This window comes from Xenopus laevis, chromosome 5L (genome assembly GCF_017654675.1).
Source record: "Xenopus laevis strain J_2021 chromosome 5L, Xenopus_laevis_v10.1, whole genome shotgun sequence".
Lineage (NCBI taxonomy): Eukaryota > Metazoa > Chordata > Amphibia > Anura > Pipidae > Xenopus > Xenopus laevis.
The window spans coordinates 116644405-116658463 of record NC_054379.1 but is presented as its reverse complement, the minus strand read 5'-3'; the positions used below and the strand labels follow the sequence as shown (position 1 = coordinate 116658463).

Here is a 14059-nt window from a genome sequence, read left to right as displayed (position 1 = left end):
CTAACAAAGGGTGATGTTCAGGTGCCTTCAAAAATTCTGAAATATGGCTAAAGAAATCTAGAACAAAATACAACATGCATTCACAATGTACTGCATTTACAGTAGAACTGCAACATGTTTAGTAATGAATGTTAAACTTATACTTTTTTTTTTTTAACTTTGCCTGTTTTAAAACTACAACTAACTTCTTTGCAAGACTTCCACTTACTATACTGGCCATCAACTAGCCAAATAAAAAAATATTACTAAGCCAGTGTAGAGCCAAGAGAAGAGGCAAAATAAAGAACTTCTATTTGGCAATGTGAGAGGAGAGTACATCTGTATTTTACCACTAGGTTATAATATGTTTGAATTCAATGAAAATATGCCATTTTAGTATTTTAGGGACATTTCCATTACGACTTTGTACCCAGAGCGTTCACTTGGAGACAATTACAGATGCTCTGTGACTGACAAAAGTCAGGAAAGGAGATACAATCCTTAATTATGTCAGAAATATGTTATGCAAACGGTCAATGAATTTACAAAGAAAAAAGGTCGCCAATAAAAAAATAAATAATACTTTTGGAAAACGAAACATTATAATACAAATATATAGACTTGTAGTACAACAATAAGAAATGTTTTTGTGTAGAGCAGGTGTACACACAATGGGCCTGTTGTTTATTCAATGTGATTATGTTAAATAAGCTTATGTACCTTAAGGCAATGGCACACGTAGCTATTTGTCGTCCACAGGAAATCACCCATCTAGCAGGAGAAAAATCACTGTAAAATACACTGCCATCAGAATCATTAAAATCACAGTTAATTGCAAGAAAATGCATAAGACATTTTCTCATGATTACAGAGGATTGCTGCATGTGAACGGTTTTAAATTCGGCAATTCTAATGGATCCGGATGGCAAGATGTTTTCAGAGTTGTCTCCCGCGGGTAGCATAGATTTCCTGCGGGCAACAATTGTCCTTGTGTGCTATTGCCCTTAGGGGAATGTCAACATAAAAGAAATGCATTCTTTGATTTAGTCAGCCAAAAACACTGCATTTGAATAAAACTGTGAGATCCCTATCTTATAAACAGTGTATTATATTGTTACAAAGTTACTCTTTACACCTCTATATAATAAAATCATGCAGTACAAAAAGGCATGAATAAACTGCTAAATATTTCCATATAACAAGGGGCGGATTTATCAAAATGTGAGCTTAGATCATAATAGATAAAAACTCACTCTATTCATTCATAGAGGATTTTTGGAATGGTATTAATCAATGGGTGAAAGTTAGAACTCACCATTTCATAAATATGGTTCTAAAAACCCCATAGGAATGAATAGAACGTGGGCGAGTTTTTATTTTAGCTTTAAACTCACATTTTGATAAGTCTGCCCATTAAAGATCAAAGTACAGAAGTTCAATATTTTTATAAAATGTTTCAAAACTTTCATCACTGTCAGGAAATTGTAAATGACCTAACATTTACCAAAGCAGATAACCGTGTCAACTGAGCAGTCGAACGCCAACCTGTTCAATTAGTTGGCAGTCAGTGCTGAGAACCACCACTCATCTAATCCTTATTTTCTAATGCAAATTACATTTGGTTTGGACAACTATTTATTTTGCAGGAGGAAATCTTCAATGATTGGCAATATTTTACACAGTAGCAGCAGAAAAACTGAATAAATCATCTGCTTAAAGATTCTAGATGACACACAATTGTCATTAGAAATTATCATGCGGTAGGGGCATACATAAAAGATATACAGTAGGACAGTAAAAAGGATGCACTGATGCAGTGTTGTTAAATTCGATTTTCATTTTTCTAGTATGTTGCCGGACAGTTTGATAACTTAAACTGAAGGAGCAAAAAGAAAGAACTCACCTCATTAATGCTGACTTCTGCCTCCACATACTGCAGTCCTTTTTGAATGATAGAGATTAAAGCAGCAGGAGGCACCAGGGCACCATTGATATTAGACTGGCTGATATGGCTTTCTATACCAAAAGTGAATGCTGAATGGGAAAACCCTACAGAAATAAACACCTTTAGTTTGGTTGAAACACAATTTGCATAACAGTACAAATGATCACAAATTAGGCTAACTACACCATGTAAGCATGTTTGGGTCAAGAAATAGACAAACACAACATTGCAAAATCAAAAGAATTTAATTTCCCATAAAGTACGTTTTGGGCCTGGTTGCCTTACTAGAATAAACAGGTAAGCTGAGGAAGAAGCTGGAAGACCAATCAGACATTTTAATTATGATGATATGCGAATATGTTTTATAAGCACATGGCGTAAACTGGATTTCTTGCATATTCACTGGTTCCATCAGTATTGGCATTTTGAATTAACCGGGGACTCTATCCACCTTAGTTTAAAAACTCAGCTATAGAAGGAAAGAGTGGGCTAGAAAATTCTGTAAAGTAAGCTTATTTATTTTAACAAACTAAAATAAATTCAAGCTTATCTGGAATAGCATTGGCTATTTTTAAAGAAAGCTTCCTTAGGGCAGTTAATTTCTTTTGTACACCACATCCTGCAATGTTTCTCCTTTTCTCCCATTTAGTGAAGTTACTATAAATATAGGAACAAACCATGCAGTATTTAAAGTGCTGGACTCCCTTATTCTGTGAATGGGGAGAGACATTCAGTCTTTCATGCTGGTGATCCTTCTATGGCAGTGGTTTCCAAACTGTGGGGCTGACTGGTTGCTTAGTGAGAAATTTGGGAAGGATGCATATTTGCAGAGTTAATACATTTTCCACAAAATTAAATATATTAGGCTTCCGGGCACATATAGAATATATGGAGGAAAGGGACGATTAATAACAGACTCTCTAGTAGAGCAATAAAGAGAACATCCAAAAATTAAATAATTAAAGATAATTAGGACAGGGCCCTCAAATATAAATATGTAGCATTGTTTAATTTCCTATTGGGGATAGCCAAGATTGTTTTTACTTGTTTTTAGCACTGCAAAGGACGTCAAAGGAACTGTGTGGAGGTGTGGGTAAACAATATTTTTTTTAAAAAAATAGGCCCCCTGCATGATTAGCCCATTTATGTCTTGAGAATCCATTGTGTACTAGCGTACTGAAGCATTTGAAGTTTGATATTGATTTAGCCAGGGGCTCACTTTTTAAGGAGCACATTCTAATCACACACTACATGCAATGTGAAATATTAGTGCAGATACCTTTAGTAGGGATCCAGCACATTTTGCAGGATTTTGTTGCATTCTTATAGCACAACCAAATCTGAATCTTTAGCTCACAATACTACATATTCTGACTTTTTGATAAGCAAGGCCTAGGGTATTAGCATACAGGGTATTTGGATTTAGTGTAGCCAAAATTTAAGGGCTAATCTACAAAAGCTGAAAGGAAAGATTTTACTTACCAGATTCTTGCAAGTATCTGTACACCAGGAAGTTAACCTCATCACTGCTTATACTCATCTTTATGCCCACTTAAACCATGAGTTCACAGCAAACGGTGGTTGTTCCCTAAAAGCATACATTGCATAAATATTAAATAAGTAATAACTATTTATACAAAACTGATGGTTTTTAAACTTTCAAGTTCGAAAACAAAAGCAAAGATCGGATTGGTTGCTATGGGCAACATCTCTGGTGATGTATGTCTCTAATGTTTTACATAGCATGATAAATAGGCCCCAAAAGCACAGTACCTCCTGCCAGTCACAACAGACTCCCCAGTCATGGCATCTTTAAAACTGAATTTTTTTTTTATTTTTCCCAAACAGTTAGTCAACCGCATTTGTAATAAAAAAACAAAAAATTGCCCAGGTGCAGCAACCCATAGGTACCAACGAGACATTCACTTTTTTTTTTTTGTAACAACATTTTTATTAAGAATAAAATTCTCCAGAGAAGAAAAGAAAAATAAAACATTCCATGCTTGTGATATCACATGTGTACATTACAGAGGTAGGTGCTAGACAATACATTATATGTAGACATTGCCGCAATTCTGTATTACAAGCAGAGATCGTTCTGGATATTCTCATACATGTTAAAACATTAACATATAAACAGAAAACAAAAGGAAAAATAAAAAATAAAGTTCTACCTTGCATGAAATAATCTCTATATTGATTAGCAAAAAAATGTACAGTACATTGCCTAGTAGTTCAGATACGAGAGCAAATTCCATATCTAAGAAAGCATCGTGAGTTAACTAAAAATCAAGAATCTATACTACTTGTATCTCAACATTTGCCACCTAGTCAATTGTAAACGTAGTTAGGAATTTTCTGGCTTTGCCAACATCTGAGACATTCACTTTTGATGATTAGTAAATGCTACCCGCTGACTGGTTGCTATTGGCTTCAGAAAATTTACCAAAGGATGTACCATTTTTTTCCATAAACCCCTCAATATTCAGAATTACTGTGAGGTTTTTATTTTATTTTTTTTGAAATAGCATCAGTCAGAAAAGTATAATAAAAAACGACTGGCCAATTCCATCCTATATATGTCACTAAAATAAGCCACCCATATGGAATACTGTTCAAGGGATATGGGGCACTGGATGAGAATAATTCTTAGTACAGTCAAATATTGTCAATTTATACAGAATGTGTAAACTAATGAGCAATAAGTGTAAATACATCTGTAGTATTTATTTTTTGTATGAGCTGTTGATATAATGCAATAGGGAGAACACATAACTAGTGATGGGCGAATTCCATTGTTTCGCCGGTGGTGAATAAATTCTCGAAAGTGCCGCGAAAATTTGCCAGCATCCAAAAAAATTTTTGCGGCGAATTTGCGCCGGCGTCAAAAAAGATGCCGGAGGCGTTTTGCTAATTTCTTCAGCAAATCAAAACTGGACAAATTCGCCCATCACTAGATATAACAGGACACTTTTTGTGCAAGACATGACGAATATGCCATACTAAAATCTTGAAGAAACAGCTCATATGTGGAACCCCCAAAAATAGGTTAAATAAATGGATCCAGAAAAACAGCTTAACTTACCAGAGAAAACGAAGAAGACGTTTAATGATCTTGAAATAGTTTTACATCAGTTCTAGATGACCCAGCTTGAAGAAAAAATATATATATTATAATGAACATCATAAGAGAGTTTCAAGCCCAAATGCACAGGCAGTACATCGTTTAATTTATCAAACATTGCACACCTTTTAAAATGTTTGTTTAGAAGGATATTTACAACTCTCATTTATGATTTAAAAAAAGTATTCAGGAGAGTTGTGTTTTTAATTTTCAAGTTGTGACAATAAACGTTCTCTTTTAAAGTTAATGTGTCCTCCAAATTGTTTATTAATGTTCAATTATTGGTTTTGAGCTCAAATACCTGTGTTCTGGCTGTGTCCCAGTGTGTGAGATGAAGCCTAAGAGAGAACCCAAGGGGCTTGTGAAACCTGAACTTGAGACATAGAGCGCCAAGAGACCTGAGCTTGAGAGAAAGAGCGCTACAAAAGACCTGACCCTGAGACAAAGTGTTCCAAGGGGCCTATGACTGTACCTGATGAAAGTGAAGCTGTCTTGAAAGTAGGCTGTGTGGCCTGGCTGATAGAGACGTTATCTCTGAACTGAAAATGACAGGGTGTTAATCATATGGTGGACCAGAGTATGCGAGAGGCCCTGGGGAAGCCAAGAAGACAGTATTTTGTGTCCCTGTCTGTTCTCTATATAAGAAGCCTGCTTGAATACCATTATAAAAGCTAATCTTCCCATACTGCATGCTAGAAATAAGCCAATTGAATGTTATGGTACATTAATGTCAAGCATGGTATTTTTCCCACTCATGCATGTGACCAACAAGCCGTAAAGCTATTGATTATAATGTCATCCATCTGCCATGGAGAGGATTTCATACTCAAAACCACTTGTGTGCATGCATGGGCACTTACAGACAGACGCCACTAGTCAGTAGCATTAAGTCCCAGCAATCATGGTAGTAGCATTTAAAATGTTGGATGAGAAATTATTTTACGTTGCCCAGCTCAATAAATTACGTCTATCAGAAATGCAGTCATTCAAAGCAAATAGGGATTCAGATAAAGTTCAGGATCTGTTCAAATCATCCATAGAAATGTTTGCGTTTGACTGAAATCAGATATACCGCTGCTGGATAATTCTTCACTAAATCTGCTGGTAGTGGGTAGTGGATATCTGCCAGGCATCAAGGTAATGGAAGGGACGCATTACTTACGCACATTACAGCACTTTTGTAATGCACATGCACAGATAGGGTGCAACATATCTACTCTATAGTAACATGGGAATGCCTTAAGATTATTAGAAAGAGGTTTCATCTTAAGGTGCAAAATTAATCTTTTACAGTGAGTTGGGCAATTCTGTATCTAAAGCTACCTTACTAGCAGTTTAAAAAAAAAAAATGGTTGTTTTGATCAGTAGGTGAGAAAATACCAAGCTACCAATAAAAATCTTATGGCATTGTTGATCCAGGAAGTGGACTGCTCTTTAGGAGTCAGGTAGGAGTTTTCCTCACATTTGAGTCAGATAGATTTTTGAACTTTCCTTCAAAATAGGTTGAAACGTCATTGACACATGCTGTAAATACTTAGCAACAATGTAATCAGTGATGTATTAAAATGTCAATGTATACACAGAAAAACTAAGGCAGCTTTCTAATCCAGTAAATAATTGAAAGTTCCAGTTAGTGGAAGAAAAAGAATATTGGAATATTTTCAGTTATATGAGAGTGTAGCAGTTATCATTCAATTTTGTCTACAAACTGGGTTTAAATATTACTCCTGGTGAGGATAGCTATAAAAGAAAAATCCAAAGGTCATCTTCAAGCACTGTAGCAGTTGCTATGGAAATAATTCAGTCCTTAGTTTATGTATTCCACTTCCACACAGCTGTATCTCTATATTAAAGCACAGCTCACCCTAGCAGGTAAGGAAAAAAGCCCAGAGGTGTAAAAATGAAATGCTGCTTGCTGTAGAGATGGAAACTATAAATACACATTCATGTTATCCATACACATCATACCTAAGCTGTGGGGCCTATGTGTTATTCTATGTAAAAAAAAAAAAAAAAAAAAAAAAAAAAAGCAACAAAATTTGCAGAACATTGACATGTATAATAAAAAAAAAAAAAAAAAAGTATTTATCAAGTTTTGTACTGACTTTCAGTGATCGCGTACCTCCTTGAACAAATCCAGTGTAACTATATTCAGCCTCTTGAAAATGCTATGGAAAAAATATGGCGATCACCCATCGCAGCTTTTACGTGTTTTTTCCTAGAGCAACTTCTGGTGGAACTAATTTGCGGTTTGAATTTTCCCTGTCGACTTTAAATGATTATTTGAGATCTAAAGCGGTGTAGAATAAGGGCATAAAATTAGTCGTTTGAACAGCGTCCAAAACTAGGGATGCACCGAATACACTATTTGGGATTCCGCCAAATCCCCAAATCCTTCATGAACTATTCGCCCGAAAATCGAACCAAATACTAATTTGCATATGCAAATTAGGAACGGGAAGGGGGGGACATTTTACTTCCTTGTTTTGTGACAAAAAAGTTATGTGATTTGCCTTCCCACCCCTAATTTGCATATGCAAATTAGGATTTGGTTCAGCCAGGCACAAGGACAACTCCTGCTGAAAAAGACTGAATCCTGGATTAGATGTATCCCTAGTAAAAACCTTGATACATTTGCTTTTTAACACACACGCGCGTGCAGAGCGCTTTAAAGTGAAACAAGGGGTGCTACATTAATATATGTGGTGAGTCCTCTTATGCCAAGTGCAGCTAGTTAATAATCTACCAGGTCTACCAAGACGGCTAACTGAGCTGGCAGGTTATTTTTATACAGTGCACAGAGGATAGCGAATACAGTTACCACATGAGGCAACAAAACGTTGACAAAATGGTGATAAAAACTGTGTTGGGAGTGCTGCTATTAAAACTCAGTCACCTCCATTTAGAAGGTGCTGTCATATTGCAGGTCATCTTTACATCTTGCTGTTCTGATCCTCCATGCTCTATACATGAACAACCCGAAAAAACAAAAGGCAAGCCATACCATGTGCAGTGTTGTGGAGTCTGAGTTGGAAGCACTTTTGGCTATCTGGAGTCGAAGTTGCCAAAAATGTACCAACTCAAGCTCGTGATAACTTTAAATACAAACACTGAAAATAATCAAATCAGATTTAAGAGTTTCTATGAAGGAAGCAATTCTGTTTCTAAGGACAATATTTAAGTTGATTTTGGATTTTATTTAACAGCTAATCTACAGCTATATACCAAGTTCAATGTACAAGTTGTTTTAGGTTTTCCAATTGTCCTGAAAAACATCTTTCCAGGAGAGATTGAGTGTTTCAATACACGTGTAGAGCTGAATCATCAGATATACAGGTAGAAACAATAGAATACTACCTGTTTTTGAAAAATTCAGCACTAACAGTGGGTGAAGTTTTCAGCCAACCCGATTGACAAGTCAATTGTTATCAAAGTCTTCTGCCGATATTGGTCATCTCGTTTCTCACCATACATGCACCAAATATCGTTACGTACGATATTATCGGTGCATCTATGGCCACGTTAAGACAAGCAGCTGATTAACAGACCTGCCTTTGCTGTGGAACTCACATATTTGCAAAATTGTTTAAAAAGTAACAACTAGGAGTTAGGCAAATGCTGCTTTCAATAGCAATGGTTTTTACAAATAACTTTGAAAGCACTGAAAATTTTTAATAAATGTATATTGGAACGTTGCTTAGAATTAGGTTTTCTACTATTAGGCACATTTTTTTTTTTTAGAGGTTGACTTGCCCTTTCAGAAAGACTACTATAGTTTATATAAACAAGCTGCTGTGTAGCCATGGGGCAGCCATTCAAGTTGAAAAAAAGGCACAGGTTACATAGCACATAACAGATACACCCTGTCCAATACAATTGTGTTTTATCTGTTATGCCCTATTTAACCTGTGCTTTTTCTACTTTTTACCCCTACTTGAATGGCTGCCCCCAATGGCTACACAATGTGTATAAGAAACGGATCCGCACACACGCTGATTAATGCAGTCGGGGAATATCCCCTTTTATTCAGCCAGATGTTTGGTGGCTGAATAAAAGGAGATATTCCCCAAATGCATTAATCAGCGTGTGTGCGGATCCGTTTCTTATACACATTGGTTGCTAAGGGACCCGGCCGGGTCAACGGAAGGAACGCACCACCAATTGCAGGATTGGTGAACTACAGGTGTGCGGTAGGAGAATTACATTGTTGGCTACACAGCAACTTGTTTATATAAACTATAGTAGTCTTTCTGAAGCAAAACACACAATGACGTTAACAATGCTGAGCAATAGTACATTTAATTACTTTGATACGCTTTCAACTTTTAGTGTTACTGTTCCTTTAAAAACAGAGGAGTCAGCATTACCATAAACTGAGGAGTTGAGAGTCAAAGGATTTATGCACAGACTCCACAGCACCTTGTACAAGCTCAGTCCAAATGGCCCACATAGTGTGCCCAGTTGTGCACGTACGGTCTTCTTTTGATATGCTGGTTACCAGCAGAAGCAGTTACATTAAATACCGAAAATAAATTAAAATTCAAGCAGAACACCACTTGGGAGGTGCCAAAAGTTAGATTTCTAGAACACAATTTCCTCCTTTGCATCTTTCTAATCTGTTAAACTGGCCATACACAAAGATCCAATTTCCCCCTCAAGGTGGGCGATATCAGACTTAATCAAATTGTTGGCCCTATATCCAAACGATCGGATTACAACAATGGGAAAAGGCCTCGTTATGAGGGGAAAAATCAAACGAGCCCAATAAACAACTGGTCAGATGTCCATCTGGATAGCATGGGCAGATAAGATGCTGAATCAGTCTAAAGGACCTGAATCGCCAGCTTAAATCTGCCCATGTATGGCTATATTAAACTCAGCAACTTGAAGGGGGGCCACATGGGAAATAACTGTTCAGTTAGTTTACTTTTGATCCTGAGCAGGCAATAAACTGAATTTTCACTCAGAAGTCTTTAGCCTCATATCATAAGTCTATGGAGGTCACAGACAAACAACACATTCTATTCTGAACATTAACAGTAGAGATTGATTCCTGAGAGAACAATTTGTGCTAAATTAAACTTGTCCAGAGCGATGGAATCAAGTTAGGCACTATTTTATCACAGCTATACTGAAGTCTCCCACACTTCTAGGGTACTCCAGTCTGACAACCAGCATGCCCAGTCAAAAGGATCAGTAACTCAAAATACTTAAAACATAATCCTACTCTAAACATAAGATGTCATATTGGTCACAATGCCTGTTCGTCCTAGTCAGAGACTTCTTACGATACGGAGGTTTTGTACTGATTCATGGAAAGTATCCATCAATATTCAGAGTATTTTTACCACCATGGTTTTTATATAAGATTATCATATTTTGCATGTCACGGATTTAAAATGTCCAGTTATGTGTGACGAAGTCTGCCAACAATATTACTGATAGAAAACCAAATTTAATGGCAAGCATAACCATTCCTTAATTTCCCCCCAAATAAATATGGATGCTAAAGTCACACTTACACAAGTAGAGACAACTACTCAGGAAAGGATGAATAAAATAGTCATAATATTTTATAACAACATGAAATCTCACTTGGATTCATTTAATATACACATAAAACATGCTAATATAATAACCATAAAACCGGTCATATGATAAACATTCTTACCTTGTATATTTTAATAGATATTGATACAGTCTGAGAAGAAACCCTGTGAATTAAATTGCAAGAAATTACAAAGAGTTAATTGGAGAAAGAGTAATAGTAAATATTGTAAAACAAGTCACACTGTGCAAGTAAAGCAATTTTTCTTTAGCTAAACCCTCACAACAAATGATTGATTAATAGACTTAATATTAGCTTTCATAGGATCTCTAGCAGAGTGTATGTAAAAAAAAAATTTCCCTAAAAAAAACAGTTTTTGACAGATGCTGCAAATAACACCTTAGGTTAGGAAATCTTATGCAGTGCCTGGAGCAAAGTTTCCCATTTGGCTTACCACATGAGAGATATCACATTACTTAGAATGGTGAAGGTAAAACTGTTGGGAATACAATAATTTGCAGTTATCTATGGAGAAAAGGTAACTTATCTGAATTTACCAGATGGTTACATAGAGACCATATAGTCCCAACAATCACACAGTCAGAGGTTAATATGCATAGATTACTTTATAAAATCAAATAGTTTATAAAATCCTATTATATGGACAGCAACTATTATCATTTAACATTATGCAGCCATCATTTAGCATATAGTCAACTTTCTCTTAGTCTATGAAACAAATGTGAATGCGTACACACCACGTAAAAAATGTAATGATTAATCTGACATCAAAAATTTTTTTTAAAAAGCCTCAATTGGATTTTTTTTGCACTTTCCCCTTCGGGGGCATTGTGCAAAATATAGCCAGACCTTTGCTCTGTTTTAGAGTGCTAAGACTGCAGAACATGCTTTCAATAGAACGCTGCCCTCTTTAGGCAGTGCTCCATTCAAGAGAGGCAGAAATAGGTGCCCCCCGCCTCCCTTGTGTGTCATTGAGGTGCAAGGTAGGACGCACATCACGCATCTGGGGCTTGTCCTTACCCCCTGCCTTAGGGTTGCTAACAAAACCAAACTGCTTCCTATAGGAATAGCCTGCATCTACAGGAGCAGCAACGTGTCAGATGACTATCTATGATTTTGCTAATAGGGCGGGATATTTACTAAAATCCGAATTTATCGATTTTTTTTTAATAAAAAAACCATGAACAAACTCCAATACCCAATTTTACCTGATTTATTATTAAAAAAGCTTGATTTTATCGGTTCGGGTAAAAAAACTTTATAAAATCTAGCGAAAACTCAAATCTTATGTTTTTCCCCCCGAATCACTTGGTTTTTTCAGGCTTTTTCCTGAAAAGTCCGAATTTTACTGATTTTTACCAGAAATGGTCGGATTATCGTGCAGGCAACAGAAACTACAAAACTGTATAGGAACCTCTGCCATTGACTTACACGCAACCTCGGCAGGTCTGAGATGGCGTATTTTCGCATTCTGGCTTTCTGATGAATCGGGCTTTAATAAATCTCGAAAAAATTCATGTTAAAAAAATAAACTAAAAATTAAAGAGTTTTGCCCAAAAAAGCCCGACCGGAACTTTGTAAATAACCCCCGACCTATGAGAAGAATTGCCCCATGTGACATCGCCATTAACAGCTGTAGGGATGCATGTTGTTTGAAAATGTTAATGATCATTGATGACATTCTGGAAATTGGGGCTAGGACCAAAAGCAAGAGTTTTATCCTGCAGCAACAAAATAACTCCAGAGGAACAAAAGTATCAAAATCACTCCCATTTACATTACTCAAATTTACTTGCTGACCTGGAGATTTTGCGGAGTGCCACATTTCCAAGTGACAACTGCCTGACAGGTAAGCACACTTACAGGGCTATTCCTATGTAAGTGAATATAGCGAGATGTCATTTGATCATTGAGGAGCCAATAATCATTTAAAGGAGAAGGAAAGCCAGCAAAGAAGTTTATTGCCAATAGATAAGCCACAATAGTGCAAACTATAACACTATATTTATTCTGCAGAATAAATAAACAGCTCTAAAAACGGTTTGTTTAGTATAGCAGCTGCCATATTAGCTTGGTGTGACATCCCTTCATGTCGGAGTCTCTACCTACTCAATCATGGCTTTGGGCACAGATTACAGCAGAGAGAGGAGGAGGGAAGGGGTAAAGGGAGGAGGAGAGGGAGACCGGAGCAAACTGAGCATGCTCAAGCCCAAGCCCTGGAGGTTTATGCTGAAAAAAGGAAGGAAGATACAGAAGCTCGTGTGTACACAATAGAAGGAAAGAAATGCTGTGTTTCTTTTGACAGAGGACTCAAAGCACAATTACTGGTGTATTTATATAGACCTTTCTGACAAAGCTTACTTAATTTAATCCTTTCCTTCTCCTTTAAGTAGTATAAACGTTCATAATCAGGTCATGTGCCACTGTCCTTACATCATACACTGCAACTACAGAGAATGATTGACTCCTTGTCCCTTTAAACAGGCTAAAAAAAACCCTCAAAAGAACACACCAGCAAGGCTCAATGGCAAATTAAACCACAGCAGCACACAATTCGTATCACTGGCTTCCATTCAGCAAGCAATTACACATTTTCTGTTGTTTCCATAAAAAATGGCTTTACATAAAATTGGTGTCATAAGCGCAGCTACAATACATTATACGTGTATGTATGTTAAAGATCGCGCCATGCTCCTAGTCACCCTAACAAACTCTAGCCGGGCTCCCAGTAGGCCTGTGTAAGGGATCTAGGGAGCGGGCCTTAAACTCGTACTAAGATTAACTTTCAAGATGTTTTTATTTTTCGTTTGCTGCAGAAACACGAGTCGAGAACGCAGAACAATAATCCCCCCGTCTCCACCCCAAGAACATACTTGGCGCCCTGTTGGAGTGACCACGTGTACACGCGGACTCGGGATCTCACGTCACACACCCATCGTGCTGGCCTCGGTACAGAGAGAGTCAGTGAACCGATCGTGCGCGCACACACACTATTTCAACAAATAAGCAGTGCGAAAGGCTCGATAGTGAATTCAAATTACACTCCCATAAGAGTTCAACAACAACCAACCCAAGCCGCGTCGCACTTCCGGGTTAGGTTGTGTCGCTCGGCGCAGTGACGCGATCGTTCACTTCCGGTTCTCGAAAGGGGGAAAAAAATACGAAATAATAAAGACAAGACGGCGTCACGTGATTGTAACGCTTGGTTATTAAATGGTTGTCGTCGTCGGGGGCGGCTCAGTGGGCGAGATAACACACATTACAATGAATTTCCAACGAAGTTGTAGGAAAATGCGTTTACATGAAAGCTAAAATGAATGAAGAGGCGGTGGTTGCTACGTGAGCCTTTGCACGTCGAGATAAAAAGAGACCAACAATGTTGCTTGTACATGCAGAACTAGAACTCATTTATGCACAGTCTTGGGTCTCAGTGATTTTTCTT

The 14059-nt window shown here is 37.2% G+C and overlaps 1 protein-coding gene across 6 annotated transcripts in view; it reads right to left on the bottom strand.

The window, feature by feature from the left end:
- The window catches only part of tbl1xr1.L (transducin (beta)-like 1 X-linked receptor 1 L homeolog), a 60807-nt gene that overhangs the window by 16699 nt on the left and 30049 nt on the right, over positions 1 to 14059 (bottom strand). The window contains exons 1-6 of one of the 6 annotated variants that reach the window (XM_018261738.2): positions 13491 to 13751; positions 10720 to 10762; positions 5010 to 5074; positions 3407 to 3512; positions 1883 to 2028; positions 700 to 750 (exon numbers count right to left, since the gene is read on the bottom strand). In XM_018261738.2, the coding sequence (XP_018117227.1) occupies positions 700 to 750; positions 1883 to 2028; positions 3407 to 3464 (255 nt within the window). In that variant the 5' untranslated portion in view covers positions 3465 to 3512; positions 5010 to 5074; positions 10720 to 10762; positions 13491 to 13751. 6 annotated transcript variants of the gene reach the window in all.